The sequence below is a fragment of the Periplaneta americana genome, chromosome 7, assembly GCF_040183065.1.
Source record: "Periplaneta americana isolate PAMFEO1 chromosome 7, P.americana_PAMFEO1_priV1, whole genome shotgun sequence".
Taxonomy (NCBI): Eukaryota; Metazoa; Arthropoda; class Insecta; order Blattodea; family Blattidae; genus Periplaneta; species Periplaneta americana.
The window spans coordinates 149948851-149968357 of NC_091123.1; the positions used below are offsets into that span (position 1 = coordinate 149948851).

A 19507-nucleotide genomic window follows, 5' to 3' on the forward strand; every position below is an offset into this window, starting at 1 on the left:
GTACCAGGCAGCACCAAACACAGAATTGTCTAAAGAAAATGAAACAAGAACACATGTAAAGTACTACATATATCTACAAATATTAAATAAAATACAAGACATACCTTCTCCGTTACTCAACACTTCAATAATGCCTTCTCAGTAAGTTGTAGCACCAAATAACTTAATAAAGCAAAATACTACACGAATCTCTACCAAATCCCCTGACTACACTAGAAAAGCAACTCTGACTTTCAGTATTTCGCACAAACAACATATGTTCAAAATTTAAGTAATAATAAAATGTGTGTGCCAATTTCTCAATATGAAAATGTTAGTTATTTCTCGCATTAGAAGAAACACATTATTCTGCCAGTACAAACACATCACAAAAATGACCAATTACAAATTTCTGACAAAGTGATCCTACAAATATATCTGTTGTGTAATAAATCTATTTTTCTCGCATTATCAGAAACAAGTATTCAAAGTGAACCTACAAATATATCCATTTTGTAATAAATTTCTTTCTCGTATTAACAGTAACACACTATTCTATCTGTACAAAATGGACATCTTATCTAATATCAAAGTGACCATACAAATATACACCTATGTTATGCAATAAGTTTAATTATTTTTAGCATTAAAAGAAACCTGGAATTGTCACTTAATACAGAAAAAATGGTCAGCTTACAGAATTTCGAACTAAATTATCATACAAATATATCTGTTTTACTATACAATTAATTTATTACAATGTTGACGAATATTTTTGTAACATTTTAATGTCTCAAACATATCTGAGAAATGATTTCTACGTAAAACATAAAACATTGCAAAAAGTTTTGGAAGAGAGTTAGCTGCTCACTTTCTTAAGGGTATGGATTGGTGAAAATAATGAAAAGAACCATTAAAAATTTTGTTTTTAACTCTAAAAAAATAAAATAATGTTTCAGTTTTCTATATCTGTGCTTATTTTGGCCCTATAACAATTTAAAGCCCCTCAGGACGAATTTAAAGGTACATGATTCATGTAACATGTGTCGTTCATGCCCTGCATAGATTGTGTGAAACAATCCGATCCATTTATCCTAATGTGGTCAAGTTAGTGTCCAACAGAAAAAAAGTCTTTGTAAAATCACCATCACAGATTGATCTTTTCAAAACGATGGGTCCGGATCTTCCATTGCCTCCCATACCTGTAAGTATGCGTTGGGGCACCTGACTTAATGTCTACAGTGAATTATGGAAATCATACTGAAGCATTTAGATCTGTAGTAAGTGAACTGGACAAAGATGATGCCTCTGCAATTCAGATTATTCAGAATTTAATATGTGATACTACTTTAAAATGTGACTTGGCCTTCATATTTGCTAATTTCGGTTTCTTTATTCACTCAATAAATAAACTAGAAACTTCTGTAGATTTATTGAGTAATTCAGTTCAAGAAATACAGTATGTTGAAAGTAAACTTAACACTACCTCAGGTTCGAAAATATAAGTTCTAAGAAAAAAAATTTAAGACTATGTTTGAGAAAAATAGTGGCTACCAAACCCTCTGCAAAGTCGCTCAAGTTTTGGAAGGCCAAAACATAAGTGAACTTGATTGTATATGTGTTAGTATTGTTCTCAGATAAAAGGCAAGGATTTGTGATCCAAAATCAGGAGATGACATTTGTTGCGCATTGCAACTCCAATCAGCATTTTACAGCTGATGTTTAGCTTCAAATTGGTGAGTTTCAATATAATTATTTTTTAATAAGTTACGAACATTCTGATGTTTTTGTTTTCATTTTCAGAAAATATTTTTTTAGTTTTAGCACATATTTTTCAAGTTTTTAGCACATAAAAAATAAATATTTTTAAGTTTTTTAGCACACAAAAATCCAGGCCCTAGTAATAATATACAGTGGAGACTCGATTATCGTCATTTCTAGTTCTTTATTTAATACCATTAAATTCTAGGTTGTCAAAATTCCACTATTTGACATTTTTGCCATAAACAATTTTTGCTGAATGAATAACATTCATATAAACTCAAGCATATAGTCATGCACCCATCGCAAAAGGAAGATTATGAATAGGGAGTAGATACTTAAGTAAAATATTTTTTTACGAACATAGATGCCCCTGAATTAGTTAAAAATTTGGATATGCCTTCCTGTGTATTTAAACCAAATTTCATTTCACATAAAATCATTCCCGTACATTTTCCCGAACAATAAATTTCCTGAATGACCTTTTTCCCCGAACCGAACTTCCCATATGTCACTTTTTTGAATGGCATTTTGGAACTATATCTGAAATCTAAACCACACAAAGGTAATAATTACTGGGATTGTAGAAAGCTACAATCATACCTCTCATCTGGATTTCGTTCATTTATGTGACCAAATGCCCCACATAATAAAGACTGTTGGCACTTGCGTTTGTAAAATGAAACAATGTTTCGATGAACTGCGAGATGAGGTTTTGGAAGAGTTACTTAACTTGATGGATTATTTTGAAACATATTATATCTCCCAGACGAAGACGTCCCACCACGTTATGAGGTTCATATTTGGAACCAATACGAGGCTACACTACATGGACTCCAAAGAGCCAATAATGCCAGTGAAAAGTGGCATAATAGGCTTCGTTTAGTTGGAAAGAACCATCTGGATTTGTACTCTGCTCTAAATGAGTTTCAGAAGGAGCAGGCAGACACGGAGACCAGTCTCGCAGAATTTACACTTGGCAGAGCAGTGAAGGCAGTGCCTAAAAAGAAGTGAATTGCAGTACAAAGACGACTACGTAATATCACCATTCAATATGAAGCTTATCACGAAAGAGATCGCATCATGAACTATTTAAAATTAATTGCCAACAACATAGTGATTTCTTAGGTGAATTACCTTAAAAATGTTTTAGCCTTGTACACCAAATTAATTTTAAGTTTCATTCAAAATAAATAAATTTAATAAATGCACAGTTATTGAAACATATAAATCTTTTCCTTTTTGAAGCAAACACACATTTCCTAATAATATCCAATTTTCGGGAATTCGGAGAAAAACATTTGGGAATTGGGATTCGAGAAATTTGTTTTCAGGAGAAACGCATCTGGGTAACTGTACAGTAATCCATAAAAATAAATACTTTGCTTATATTTAAATAAATATTTGAAAATATTTATTCTTAAACTCATAATTCACACTTTTCTCACATTGCATATAAAATATTATATAAATTTGGAAAAAAAAAAAAAAAAAGATTAAGTTCTCTGCATGTTTCCTTCAGGGTAAAAATATTTAATTAACAATGCTACTATAAAAACCTCCATCCACAAACCTCCTTTGCAAAATGGTCAGGGAGGTGCAAATGGTTGAAGAATTGAACTCAGTATCAGGTTGAAAAGCATAAGCGCTAAAAACAAATTTCAAATAAGAAGAAAATAAAAAACAGTGGAAATGATGTGTAAAATTGCTCTAATTTTGGAGTGTGCAACTGTTAATTGACATTGACAGTATGAGTGTTTGTGACCTTCCGTTTTTTAAATATGCAAGGCTGGCACTCTGTGACGTAGAACAAACATTTTCATAACATAACGCATTGTTCAGAGACAATCGAAATGTATTTAATTTCGAGAATTTGGAGAATATATATGTTACATACTGCAACTCTAATGAAACTACCAGCAACTGTTTTTGGTGAGAACAAGTATTTTTTTTTTTTGCAACAGAAGAGGTACTTGAATCAAATTTTGGCTAAATATTTTTCATGTTTTGGCAAACAGTTTCAACTCTTTACCACATAAAAAATAAAAATTTACATCTTTTGACACACAAAAATCAGTTCCCTAGTTATGAAAAACAAACTCTTAATTATTATTCCAAGAACCTACATGATTCAGCCACCCTGGAACCTCAGCAATCCACTCCAAAAACATTTAAATCTTTGTAGTTAAGAGTTTCAATTACACTGAAAAGATTTTTCGTGCAATTCGACTATTTCTCAAGACCAAGAGAAATTCTATTCATCTTTCAATTAACTTATGTAAGTATCTAAGAGCATGTGAGCTGTTAACTCCATTGCTAAATTCGGTTAAGTAAACAAACATGGGATTCTATGTTTATTGAATTTTGCAGCATTTATTAAGATTTCTGTTAAAAGTTCTACTTGAAATGTAATATTTTTAATACAATTTATCAAGTTAAATCATTGTAACAGAGTCAAGGGATGATATTTCTTGTAATACAATATGTTTCAATGTTACAATCCAAAAGAAATCTAGCTGGGCTTTTTTTCAGAAAGAATTGTAGTGAAAACATGGGTTTAAATGATTTTACTATTGTTTTAATAATGTCACAGTTTTATGGAGTGAATTAACAACAATCGAAGCTACACTGTACAATACGTAGAAAATTTTAAATGTCTTACATATCTCAATATTTTACTAACTTAATGGTTATTTTAAGTACCTGCTAAATTACCACTGAAAATGAATCCAGAACAAATACTTTAAAACAGATTCTTGAATTTAGCCAGACTGTAAAAATGATAACGTACAGAATGTTATTTTAATTTTGGCTTATAACTTTCATGTTTTTAGTATATACATTACAATAACATTCAAAACAATTACTTGCAACATTAAGGGACAATGTAATCTACCGTATTGAAATAATTATTTATTAATAAAATAAAATCCAGTTTTTATTCACTAACAATGGTCTAAATTTCAGAATTATAACTAATCATCAAAAGGTATTAAATTCCCTTTATTACATTCGAACTAAAGCTGTTCATTAGTAAAAGCACATGCTATTAAAATTAATTACAACCGAATTAGTACAGTTTACAAATAACTACAGTAAAAACAGTGCTTCACATAAAATAATTACAACCAATTAACGCCGTGTTCTCAAATGTCTGAGGTATATGAAGGTGCAAAATCCAAGTTCTCTAGAATTATTGACATTTTCTTTGCTTGTTTAGGTAAATAACCAATTTCAGAAACAATACATCACTTTACCTGTACATTAGATAGCGTTTCTTTAAATTAAATTCTGCTGCAGAAAACACTACAAAAAACAAAAGGATGTTCCTAAGTTCGTAAATTACTGAAGTTATTCTCCCTTCACCTCCCAAAGAATGCTCGCTTCACTAACACTGGCATTGTTTTCTTAAAAATCTCCAGCCAGGATAGAATCTGAATATGGGCTATCAATTATAATTACTATGGTGCATGTCTCTATCTTCCGGTGGTAAGAAGAATGCGATGGAAAACAAGAATTCGAGCAGAAACTTACTATATTCACCACTTATCTTCGCTTTCCATAATTTTCCCCTTTATGATTTCTTTCAGGAATCTCAATTTATTTGCATGGAAATAGAGATGACTGTACTGATATTGAAACTAAGATTACTTGACTATTCTGTTTAATCAAACATTCCTACTAGAGTAATGAAAATTCAATTAGAATGTCTATGCTTATCTGTATTACAATTATAATTTATTGATTTCTTACATTAACGTTTTCGGTACCTCAGTGTACCATCATCAGATGTATTTAAACCTGGCCAATAGGTACATATATTGTGGTCTTGGATAGTGTGTGTGTGTGTGAATATACATACTATACCCATACATATTTACAGTGGTTATATAAAACCATAAAACACTTATATACTATCGATATGTTAAAACAACCAATTAAGATCAATTTTAAAAACATGTGGTCATTATTCTATGACATTATCTAAAATACTGAACACTGTGAATTTTATGAATGTTTGTCATCAAGGAGCACACACCACATCAGCTACATGAACAAAGCAAGGCTTGACTGGAGTCCGGTGAGTGATAAACAACAACCAAATGAAATTGTAAGTTAAAACATAAGAGGTGATTTAGTCAACTCACGCACAAAACTTCCATCAAAGTGTACATCACGAATATTCTAAATTTCAAGTGCACCAATATTAAATGTGTGTTTATCATCGAACAAACAATTCAAAGAATCTTCAAGATTTATTTATACTCAACATTACAGTGCAATTAATCCACATCAAGTAGGTAACGACTAGTTGCCCCATCGAACAGTCACGATAAACATTCATAAAATTCACAGTGTTAAGTATTTTAGATAACGCCATAGAACAATGACCACATGTTTTTAAAATTGATCTTAATTGGTTGTTTTAACATATCAATAGTATATAAGTGTTTTATGGTTTTATATAACCACTGTAAATATGTATGGGTATAGTATGTATATTCACACACACACACACTATCCAAGACCACAATATACGTACCTATTGGCCAGGTTTAAATTTAGTATCATAAATACATCTGATGATGGTACACTGAGGTACTGAAAACGTTAATGTAAGAAATCAATAAATTATAATTGTAATACAGATAAGCATAGACGGTCTAATTGAATTTTCATTACTTTATTAGTCAGCTTATCGGAACAATCAAAACAAGATGAAACTATTCCTACTATAGTCAACATTTTGTTACTGCATTTGCATAAAAGTAGAGGTTCTGAGTTCATGAATTTCTTTGCTTACATAATCTAAAATCAAAACATTTATACGTTTGACATCACATTATTTTCAGATTTACGGGATAACACCCTAAAAATGACTTGTGCTTCTTCACTCTATTTTAATAAAAAGTGTCAAAATCCATTTTTAGTACCATAACCATAGCTTTGTTGTGTACACAAATAAGAAAATGGTTATGAAAGTGCTTTATGGTAATCTGTATTAACATATAACTAGGAATTAATGCTGTTTATTAGCAACTATGATGCATTTCATTTTTAAAATCACAGTCTCAATTTTAAATAAAGGACTCATCTTAGAAACTTAGCCATTAGACAAACACAAACTATTTACGAAAGAAATATTTACCCTTCAATATTAGGATATGTAAATAATAAATTACTGTCTGGTAACCATCATAACACTTCTTTGTGTTTTGAAAGAGTACCACAAACAAACAACCTATGAATCACGTCAAGACCTCATGAATATGTTTTATTTATGTTTCTACAATTTAAAAATTATAATCTGATGATATCAAAAGTCGGCTGCATTTATCCTTTATTGTCAGTAACTAGCATCTGATTAGCCAGAGAAATAAATATTACTAATTTTACACCAGTGTGTGACAAATGCAAAAAAAAAAAAAAATGTTACCTGTGGTGATATGACATAAAGAATATTATAAAAAGAATGAAGTGTATAAACAGAGAGCAAATATTTTTATACTATAGACTCTAAACTTGGACACACTGTTTTAATACAAAAACATGGATGATAGGTACGTAGCAAAATATTTGTACTAAAGACAAAAATGTCACCAAGAATATTCATATCTGAAACTGGTGACCTGTTTTTGGAAAATGTAATAGTTGTAATATATCCTTTCTTAATATGGATATTCTTTATTAGACATATTTCCACGAATTCATGTGAAAATTTTAGAGTTCCTTTTCAATACATTTACGGTCTGACACAATTTTTTATGTTATTATGTGATTCGTGCATGAATCTATTCCTATAAGAGATCATGAAAAACCCGAAATATACAGTCCAACTTCCTTAAAATTTTTCTGTATCTCGAAGTTTTACTACTCGATTTTTTCGATATCTCAATTAATATTTTTCCTCCCTTGGAAATACACGTTCCATAACTTGATTTTAAGATGAAAATGAAAGTTATGTACACATGTATAAGTAACATTTAATGAAAGTGATGAAATACTATTACTTTAACAAGCATTGTGCATTAGTATTTTCCTTTCTTTGAAAATGTCCTTCTCCAGGAATGAACTCATTAGTACTAATCCTAGCCCTGTCAATCACTACAGGCAGGAATCTGTACTGTACCATATAATGTAGCACAATGAGCACCACTGCGAGGTTATAATAGCATGTCTTTAACATTGTTCTTCTCGAACTTTGTTATGAATTGCTAAAATCGTCGTCCTGAAAAGCAAAAAAAGTCTATGGACAACATCAACTTCTCTTTGTTGAAATTTAAACGGTAATAATTGTCATCAATAATAATTTATGGAAATGTTCTCAAATTTTCGATAATTCGAAGCATTATCAGTTTCCAGAAGCACTTCAAGATATCGAAGTTCGACTAAACATATTTAAAAGTACCTAACTTTGCTTATTGTAAACTGTCTGAATGGAATATGTACACTTTTGTTACATTAACTTCAACATCACAAAGTAGATTTTAATGGTTAAAATGTACAACCATATTAAACTGTGATTCTTAATTCAATTATTTTCTTTAATTTCACTGTATTGTCTTATTCCTGTAATGTCAAATAACAGACGTGAACAAATTATTAGCAAAATTGACAATTTTTATCGTATAACTTTACAAAATTTGACTTTTCAATTTAGACTACAGTTGACATTTTTACACATTTCTGAGTACTACAATCATAAAAATGTCACCAGTACTCTAGATTGAAAAGTCAAATTTTGTAAAAGTATGTCACAAAAATCATCAATGTTGCTGATAATTTGTCCACGTCTATAGAATATTAGAGTGGTCCACTCACCACACAACATCAATGTTAAATCTGGTATATATTGTAGGATTTATAGTCGATAATGCAGCAATGGGCAAGTTTTGAATACTCTGCATTTTCCTGTAATTATTATTCCACGGTTTTTTCTGTAAAAGACGCGTTATTATCTCAATGTCTCTTAGTAATTTATTGTAATTTTAATAAGTGTGTTACGATTATGTAATAAATGGATCACTCTGTATATGCCTAACAACTAGGGTCTTAAATATATACTTAAGTATAAAAAATCACTTTGTATAGAAATGAAAAGCTAGGGGGAAAATTATGCAAGTCGATATGGCAAATAAAGTTTACACTAGTATTACAGAATTTGATTTTCCATATTGTAGTTTGGCACAGAACCACAAATTTACATCAATGAATAACAACTGCATTATAAACTTCTATAAAAGTTGTAGAGTTGTAATGGATGAAGCATGCAGTAGTAAATCCATAAAACTCTTTGTCTTATAATTTTGCTATCTCTCCCCATGAGGCACAAACTCAGGACTCCATGATTCAGGCCTCACCTGCAGCAACAGTGGTCTGCGCTGAAGATGAGGTGGTCCTGGGACAGGGCCCATTCCACCACCACCAGGAGGGTGCATCATGCCCCCAGGAACCGCAGCCACCATCTGCGGCATCATTGTTATATGGGGCGGTCGTGGGGGCCCAAGGGGCAAACCCACTCCTATACCACGTAGCCCCGACGGTGGCATCTACAGAAAGTAGTAGCAGCAGCGGGGAAGGGGCACAAAAGTTAGGGGATGAATGTTAGCAGCAGCCAAGATGCAAGTCTCAATCAAGGTACTTCCTGAGCCCTTCCAAGACATGCGCAACAGTAACAAATCTCATCACAGTGAGTCAGGGCTTCAAAAACATAAAACTTATAAAAATGCACCATGTATCAATACTTCTCTGTCTTTTAAAACAATTGTAAGAGCTCTATTTTTCGGAGAATATCTCCGATAGAGTACCATGGTTTCAATATTTCATGTTTTAGTATGTTACAACAGAAAAATATTGCGAAGTGAGTTGTTTAACATAAAACAAGGAATTTACAAATTAATTCGCGAAATACGCACTGAAATTGCACATTATTAACGAAATCACGGATTTTAAAATATACTTTCTGCAATTTCAAATTTTTTGCCATGTTGTGTACACACTGTAAGAGTTACTGGAATACTACAATGCCTTCAAGCAATGTGGTTTGCAGAATAAAAATATAAACAGTAAGAGAAGTTTCTCTTTAAAAGTATTTACCGACAGCCCAATGAACTTTTGCCCAGACAATGCTAAAACCTTAATGAGTTCATATTATAGATTTGATGTCTTGAAGCACTGAGGTTTCCAGTAATAAATGTTGATAGTCAGAGAGATTTTATTGTCTATTCAAAAGTACTTACTGGCAACTGAACCAACATCTGCCCGGAATATCCACAAACACTGATGTGTATGTACTTTCTTACGTTGGATGCACTGTGCTTTGCAGTAGCAAATATAAACAAGTAGATAGATTTTTCTGCCTATTTTAAAGTGATTATTGACAGTCAAACCAAAATTTTCCCAGAAAATACACAAACCTTGATATGCATGTATTTTGAAGAGTCTCAATTAATGAAATTGAAGTCATCTTGAGCAAGAAGAATTATTATTGGCCACACTTCTTATGTTTTAAATACCATTATACAAAACTAGATTAGTTCTTTTTATTTGCGCAATATTCACCACTATACAGTCAGCACAAAATAAGGTCTGATTACACAAAAATTTAGAGCGACATTTGCTTTCATAGAGTGGGCATTTTGCTTACTTTCTTCTCGCGAATTGTGTGGATCCTATTTCGAAGTTTTTTTTTTTTTTTTTTTTGTTACTTTATGCTGTTTATGTATCATTATAATGGCGACTAAATGGAAGAAATCAAATATTGGACAAAGTGAAAATAATAAGGGATGTTGAGGCTAAACCACAAATATCACCATCGGATATGGCAAAAAAGCATGGTTTGCTAACTGATTCATTATGGGGAAGAATGAAGAAATTTTCAATGTCAAGTTTCAGTATGGTTTGGGTTCAACCAAATGGAAAAACATTCATGCCTCACCATTTGAAGAGTTAGAAAATATTATACTAAAATGTATTGTAAATATTAATTATAGCCCTAATTAAATGATTATAATGTTTGGTATATAAAATACACGTTAGTACTAGTTATTTTAGCCTTTCTTTCCCATTTTACGTAAACCCACTTTTAAGGAAAACCCTATTAAAAAAAAGGTAATCTCTCAGAGATTCGTTAAAAAGAGGTTCTACTATACATTGAATCGGCATTTCCGTTATAATGGTATTAATTAAAATCAAATACTTTAACATATAAAATATAGGAAAACTGACAGAGATTAGGAAATTTCGTTACTTCTGCAGTCGTAATAAAGACATTTTACTGTATTTAATAAATCTCGTTAATTTCATTATCACCATCTTTTAACTACACTATTGGGCCACATATTTAAATCAGTTAATACAAACAAGTAAACTGTATAAAATGGCAATAGCATTTAAAAGTATCAATTTCCTTTAATTAGTAGGACAACGTGTCTAAGATACAAATAACATTTTTTTAAGTAGGTTATTTTACGACGCTTCATCAACATCTCAGGTTATTTAGCGTCTGAATGAGGTAAAGGTGATAATGCCGGTGAAATGAGTCCGGAGTCCAACAGTGTACAAATAACTAATATCAATACTTTCGTGGGGGGGGGGGGATACCTTTAACTAATAGCAGAAATAATGTAATATAGAACTGTATAAGAAGTTTAATGCAAGGCATTTTTTTTTCATTAATTACAAGGAAATTGACTTGTGAAGTATTACGCATACTCCTAGAGGAAGCTGAGCTTTAGATTATTCACCAAAGACATTAATCTCGTTGAACTCACAATACTTGTGTCCAAAAGCAAGCACAGGAATTAGCAGACCACAGAGATTGTTGCTTTAAAGGTATCTAATGTGTATAATAGCATCATAAGTGACTTAGATTACATGTATGACTCAGGAAATTTTTGTCATTTTTTCCCTATTTTTTGATACTAGACAGCACTGCTAGAGGTTATTGAACAGAGTCACTTGCACCTGTAGGTGATCAACAAATTGGCTTTGAAAATTTTGTTTTTGGCATTATGCAACCATATGATTATACGGTTATTTTCTATGGAGTTCAAAATTAATGTGATAAAAGACCTCCAGTTTTACTTTACTTCCAGAGGAAACTATACTTCGACTTCTTTCGTCTGAAATATTCATCACCCATGATGAAGTTTTATTAGTAAGTTATTTAATGCTGTATCAACTACTAGGTTGTTTAGTGTCGATAAAACTGGTGATAGCAAGATGGTATTATTTAGTGTCGATAGAACTGATGATAGCAAGATGGTATTATTTAGTGTCGACAGAACTGGTGATAGCAAGATGGTATTTGGTGAGGTAAGGTTGAGGATTCAGCATAGATTATCTGATATTTGCCTTACAATTGAAGAGTCCAGTGCAAGAATGATGGATGTCATTTGGAATACATTTTGCAGGAGAAGCAATTGAAAGTTTGAAATGCTTAGTGCTCAAAGCTTAACTGTGATTTTCCGATCATTACTGGACAATGACTATCAGTGTTAATGCCATATAACTCTGTATGTACATTCTATATGTCTTAAGCTATGCATTGACAGTCTTGGTTCATTTTCGACAAGAAAGTGACATCCATCATTCTTGCAGTGGACTCTTCAATTAGTAAAAACTTTTCGTAAAAAACCTAACCAGGCACTCAGAACAAGTGGGAATAGAATCCATGCCCAAGTGTAGCCCTGGATCAACAGGCAAACGTGCTACTGCTTGAGCTATGCCAGTGGCTTTGGTAGGGTTTAAGCTATAAAATAAATAATTATCGCAAAAATTACATTTCTGCAAATTACGAAAAGCTTGTGCAACATTCTAAACAACTGTACAGAAAGACAAAATTAATAAGATCTGTAGAAAAAGAAAATTATGTTGTTGTTGTTGTTTTCTAATGCCAGGCGTTTGATAATAAAGTCATTTGACCTCTTGCACTCCAATATTTTTCAAAGATATTATCATGACCAGGCTGCTAAAGGGTATCTGTCGGATACAGGGGGAGAGCCATTAATCCTTCCCATTGAAGGCTTTAAGGAACCAACCTGGACAAATACCCAATGTTCCATCCCTACCTTCCAGTAGTGCAGCTGTTAGTAAGCACAATTTTACGAGCTGAACTAAAGGGAGGGGCTACTCATCCATTAGCACTGGTCAGCTTGATGAGTTAATGAGTGAATTTGGTATAATTTTCCTCTATCCAATACCTAATTCCCTCTTTACCCTTTCCTATCCAGTCCTCTGACTGAACTCTTACTTTCTTTGATCCCGACGGCATTAGAGCATTTGAGGCCTAGGGGTTCATTTCACTTTCCTTCCTCCTCTTTCTACTTTTTTGTTCCTAGTGCTGACCTGCTATGGCACTAAAATCGTCCTCCAGTGGCTTAAGGAGGGAAAGCTGGTGATCAACAAGATCTCCCAGCTAGGTCCAATGGACCCGTCGACCAACAGCAGGTGTGGTCCTCCAGACATTCTGAGGGTTGTGTGTGAATGAAGTAGCCACCAAAATGTTAAAGTATGGTGTTCACTTAAATTGGCTACAACTTGCCATTTAACCGCTCCAATATGAAAGAAAATTATGTAATTTGTTTCCTGGAGTTTTTTTTAACCCATCTTGCTATACTCTAGATAGACCTATATGTAAGTAAATAATTAAATGTATGTTTAGAATCAATTACTACTGAATTTACATCACATTAAAATACGTCTATTTTTATGAGCACTCCAAACATTGAATGCACTTGGAAAATCACGTTTTGTACGAGTAGGCCCTTTAAGATTTATTATTAGCAGAGTGCAAACTCTTTCCACTGAAAGGTGTTTTGTAATTTCAGATTTTACAAGATTCCTACAACTAAATCCTTGCTCTCAATTTACAGTATGCAATGAACTGTTGCACCATACTGTATTACCAAATCAATTAGAGGAAACTGTTCACTTAACTTGTCAACAGAGAGTAGAATCTAGACTATCCGACCTTTGGTAATCCAACATTCTGTATTATCTGTCAATGTTCACAGTACACGAAACTTTTACTGTACTGTACTTTTGATGGGACTGTATACTGGTGCGCTATAGTATCACGCAATGTCGAGCTGTACACATGTTCTGCTATACCTTGTGTGCATAAGCTAGTGCAGGAAGGTGAGGGTGTACATCAATCAGCAGGAAGCAAACATTAATGTCACATTTTTTTCTTAAATACTGTAAATGTTCATAATTACTGTGTGTTTAGTGTGTTCTCATCGTTCATTAATGTTTTGTTCTATTTTGTATTCAATAAATAAAATATTTTATTTTACTATAACACTCCTGGCTTAGTTGCCTCATAAGTGGTGCCTTGTTGGTATCACTTGAGAGATTCAGACCTGTCTTCGAATAGTTGACTAAACAACTTCTATTTTGCATTTCTTTGTTATTCTGCATTATCCGACATTTTCCCTTATCATACCCCTTCCAGGTCAAATTTAAGTTGGATAATCGAGACTCTACTGTACATGAATTGTACAGATCCAGAAACAAAATTTGGGCCAATTGAATTTTCCAAGTTCCACTTATAACATACTGCGCATGCTCAGTACGCACTTGGAAAATTCAGGTGACCAAAATTTTGTTTCTAGATCTGTACCAACTTTTTGAAATTCAAACCTGAACATCTATTGCTCAATACCTTCTCAAACACTGCCCATTCCAATGAGATTTCGTTTAAATTTAGATTCTCCATAGCTACACATCTATGATTTCATGTTCTCCATAATCATATTCGTTTTTGTCACATTTTTTTAACATTTACATTGAAAGTTTGTTGCACTTTTAAAAGTAGAGTAGAAAAATGCAACAAATGCAGGTGTGGCTTAAGCCCCGAGCTTTAGTATAACTTGAACCTGTCAAATCTCGGTCCGGACACAAACATAATATCCACTCTCAGTACTACATACTAAATTTTTACTAATACAATTTCGTAATAAAATTTAACTGTGAGAAAAAGTAACTCCCATAATGGTTTGCTGTTTAAATCGCACAATTTCTTTATTTTACTTCTATTTGGGTGATTCTATAACCTCTCCTACTCAAATCCCATCCTCACCTTCCCATGGTGCAACCTGTTTTTAACAAACAAGGCTCTGAGGATTGAGTCATAACTATTCCATAAAAAATGGAGGAAACGCCATTTCAGCATGCTGACCTGCCATGGCATGCATAAGCATCTCCTAAGTTGTGAAGAAGGGATATGGTTGGTGGAGTTGTCTGACAATTCTCCTGGCTAGGTCATATGGACCCGCTAACCAACAGCAGTGTGGTCCTCCAAACAGTTTAGAGTGGTCTGAACTACATCTAAATACAACCTATTTATATAAATTAGTGTGAAGTATGTGGAGAACCACTAGTATAGCTCACAGGAAAAAAGTTAACCTCTTACCGCATGGAACAAAAATATATATATATATATATATATATATATATATATATATATATTCATATAACTTAAGTAGTTCTCTCTTTCCTCAACTGATGACACATATGGTCAAATCCAGTTATTCTTGACAATGTGCCATATCTGTCCCAGTATGCAGTTTGAAATGTATACTTATATTATAAATTATATGAATATAAAACCAGTAAGTGCCATATCTGTGCCAGTATGCAGAAAGGGATTAAGAATTGTGACCCAAGGCAGTGTTTGAGGACGGGATCCAATCCCACTTGGATTCATTACCTGCTTAAGCAGCTTGGGTTTTCTTTTTCTGAGGTTTTCCCCTACTGTAGGGTGAATGTCAGATAATCTTATAATGAATCCTAAATCTCATCTGGTCAAAATACCATCTCACTATCACCAATTTTACTGATGCTAAATAATCTTGCAGTTGGTACAGTGTCATTAAATAATAATAAAAAATGCGGAAGTTAATACCACATTTCATGTCAATTTTATACTTGTAAAAATGAATGGTGACCACGTATCAATTCTGAATTATTCAACTTGATTTTAAATACTTCACCACTTTTAAAAGGAAGAATAAACTCTTGTATATAAAAGACAAAGAATGGAGAATGACATATTACTGAACATAGAAAGCAATGAAAAAATTGAAAACAGAAACCAATTTGCAAACATGCGTTACGTACTCCACTCACTACACACGTGATCTGAACATCTTAAATTTCCATTACATGTTACTGCTTACGTCACACTTAAAAGGGCTCAGAAACTGGTGCTCAAAATAAGGGAAACTTCACATCTCTTGCAGTCTCCCATGCAAAGACACAATAATTGATTGTGCAAGTTCCAAAACCACCAACCACCAAGTTCTGATCAACCAACCCTTCACTTATTAAGAGCACCAAGTGTTAAAGAACGTAACTCCATGCAATCCAATTCCTTATTGTTAATTAGTTATGCTAAAGTACAATGTTTTCACGTGCAATGAAATACAGTTACTTATGACATGTTTGTAATTCTCCGCGAACCATTGATTATAATACTAAACAATAATAATAATAATAATAATAATAATAATAATAATAATAATAATAATAATAATAATACAAACATGTCTCTCATAATCTTACTATGCGCTAGAAATAAATGTTTTTTTTTTTTTAACATAAAGATTAATGTATTTAAAGTAAGGTAACAGATATATTCATATCGTACAAAATTTAATTGTGGCAAAGTGTTTGGAAAACTGGACAAAGTTAAAAGAAAGGGATATAAAAAGATCTTCTCACTTCCTTTGGAAGTTTTATTTTGAGCAAAACTTGTGTAAAATTCTCTCATATAACAGTTCCATTATACCTGAATGTGTAGGAAAAGAAAAGGGGAGAAAAAGCAGCACTTATAAAATTCATCAATTACAGTGCACCAAATTTAAAACATTACAGATAAACAACACTTTAACTTCCTGCAGCTGTGCTACTGGCTTCCATCATGCAGCTCGCAAAATATTTGAAAAAGAATTTCTTGGACAGCCATTCATCATTATATGTATCTATCTGCAATATGCAGAACCTAAATCACACAAGTGAAGTGGGTAGGCACTGAACACACACACACACTAATTATTATTGCATTAAATTAAAAAAAAAAAAATAATAGTTTTATTTAAAAGTAATCATCAGCCTCAAAGATGGTGATAAAAATACTAACTCCCCAAATTTATACATTTGTTATACTTATAAAGAAAATTCTTTATCATCCAGTGCAATTCCTTGCTTGTTACAGAGTAAATTTCTTGGAATATATTTTCATGCAGATGTTCCAGAATATGGAGGTTTTTTTCTATACACTTCGTCCTTACTATTCCGCAAAAGATAAAATTCAGAAGTTAGGTCCAGAGATGAACGTGACATTTAATTTCTGATTATTAAACTTTCATTGAAGAAATCTTCTACTGCTAGCAGCTGTTTTCTTCTGAAAGAGAGTTATGGTTCCTGCTGGTTCTGACAGTTGTTACAAGCAAAAGTTTTTTGTTTCTCGATTTATAATACAATAGTGAGTGTTTGTTGCTCATACTCATACTCATAATATACCCGCTAACTTTGTCTAACAAGTGTAAAGAAGCTTAGTGTCAAAGTTTCAAGTCGTCCTACAGTGTATGATCTAGTTGAAAAATTTAGGAAGACCAAAGTGTACAAGATAAGAGGAGGTGAAAGAGGCGCCATTTTTATACCCTGACATCCTAAACAAAATAAAGACTTTGTGAGGAATGTTTGCCTAGCCAGACTAATAAGCAAAAATTTGTGGCTATTTTGATCCCCAAGTTTAAGCTATTGTGAATTATACCTGAAAAGGAGTATTAAACATAAAATGTACAGATTAATCCCACATATTCTTAACACTTGTATGAAAACATAGACCAAGAAATTTACTCTGCAACAAGAGAGGAATTGCACTGAGTAATAAAGAATTTCCTTTGTGCATGTCAAAAATGTGTAATGCCAGGGGTCAACATTTTCAGAATCATCTTTGAGACTAGTGAATACTTTTAAATAAAGCTATACATATTATTGTTTTAATGTAATAACAATTAGTAGTAGTGATGAATGACTGTCCAAGGGATTCTTCTTGAGGCTACATGATGGAAGCTAGTGTGCAACTGCATTCAGTTAAAGTGTCACTTAGCAGTAAGGTTTTAATTTTGCATCGCGTGTAAAAATTATATCAAAAGTTAAATCTGGCAAGATTAAACATATCCCCTTGTCCTGTATACGTCAGAAACAGAAGTGCAGCTGGTTGATACAAAGTTGTTCTTTTTTTCCTCGCCATGTAATACAAAAGCATCACATTGCAAAAAAAAAAATTAACAAAAAAATCACAGGTGAATAAATGTAACATCACATCAAAAAAACAAGCAGAATGCTTAAAATTCAAAACATATTTCCACTCTGACAAACACATGCAAGTGCCCTACATTGTGAGTTGAGTTCATTCACTGTCTCAAATTTGACATACAGTTCTCCAAGAATTTTCCTAAATTTGTGTATCAAATTCAATTTATACACGAATATATATATTAAAAAACCTTCCTCATTGAAAATAATATTGATTGTGGAGGATAACACAAACCAGAATATGAATAAGATTGTAAAATGTGTACTTAAGACATAAAGATGTATTATATATTACTTTAAGTTATGGCTAGTTAGTTTCCAATGCCAAACACTTGACTATGATGTCAGTGACTCTCCTAGAATAGTAGTCTTGATTTATTTGCTATTCATTTTCAGTTTCAAGTACGAAAGAGCAAAACGCGAGTTTCTGATGCTTTGAAATTGGGTGAAGTCAGCTACGGGAAAAAACCTGACACAAAATCCAGGGACCACCAACACCTTGGCTGGGTTGGCACGGGATTAACAATTCCACTTGTAGAAAAATATTGTCGTGAAAACTAATTGAAAAATAAATACCAGTGAACAAGCTGCTAATAATGCTGATGAAACTGGATGTAACAATAGATTAATTATTTTGGAACACTGGACAATTATCAAGTGGACCGTGAGGGGAATAAAACAGAAATAACATAAAAAATAATTATAGAATACTGATGTCTTAATAACAGGAGAAGCAAAGAAAAAGGATGTGGGTCTCAAGAACTAGGAGATTACATATTTGTGTACAAAGGAGTACCGATAAATAAGGAAAAAGAGAGCATCATTAGCAATAGGTATATAACTAAAGAAAATTCAGGATAAGGATAACATGATTTATATGGATAAATAATAGAATAATGACTTTGAAGTTGAAAACAGGAAGATCAGATAGTTATATTATTGAGATATATGCACCAAATCAAGGTCAAAATAAGGAAACCAAGAATTCCATGAAGTACAACAAACTTTGGATAAAACACAGGAAAAAAACTATATAATCTTAGCAGGAGATTTCAATATAAGGGAGGTTTCTACCAAAACTGGTAGACTAAAATGGACAAACAGAACTCAATTAAAATGTATATAATATATTATGAGACTTCTGAACATTTAATAATACAAAGATTCTACACACAAAAGTAGCACATTATATATATATATATATATATATATATATATATATATATACAGGAGAAGAAAGGGGAAGGAAGTTAATAACTGATTATGTAATGGTGAATGAAAAAATCATTAGCAGACAAGGATCACTACCTAGTTTATTCCGGGATAAAATTACCAAAGAAATATACATAAAATCAAATAGCTCAAATAAGTAGGGGAGACTAGGGAGATTTGATCCCCTGGGAGACTTGTTCCCTCGTTTGAATCTACCTCCAAAAAT

The 19507-nt window shown here is 32.4% G+C and overlaps 1 protein-coding gene across 12 annotated transcripts in view; it reads right to left on the bottom strand.

Annotated features, from left to right (window-relative positions):
- The window catches only part of LOC138703582 (histone-lysine N-methyltransferase 2C-like), a 235804-nt gene that overhangs the window by 86734 nt on the left and 129563 nt on the right, over positions 1–19507 (bottom strand). For 10 of the 12 annotated variants that reach the window (XM_069831570.1, XM_069831573.1, XM_069831575.1 and 7 more), the window contains one exon: positions 9102–9290. The exons of the other annotated variants lie outside the window; for them this stretch is intronic. In XM_069831570.1, the coding sequence (XP_069687671.1) occupies positions 9102–9290 (189 nt within the window). The remainder of the gene's footprint in view (positions 1–9101; positions 9291–19507) is intronic. 12 annotated transcript variants of the gene reach the window in all.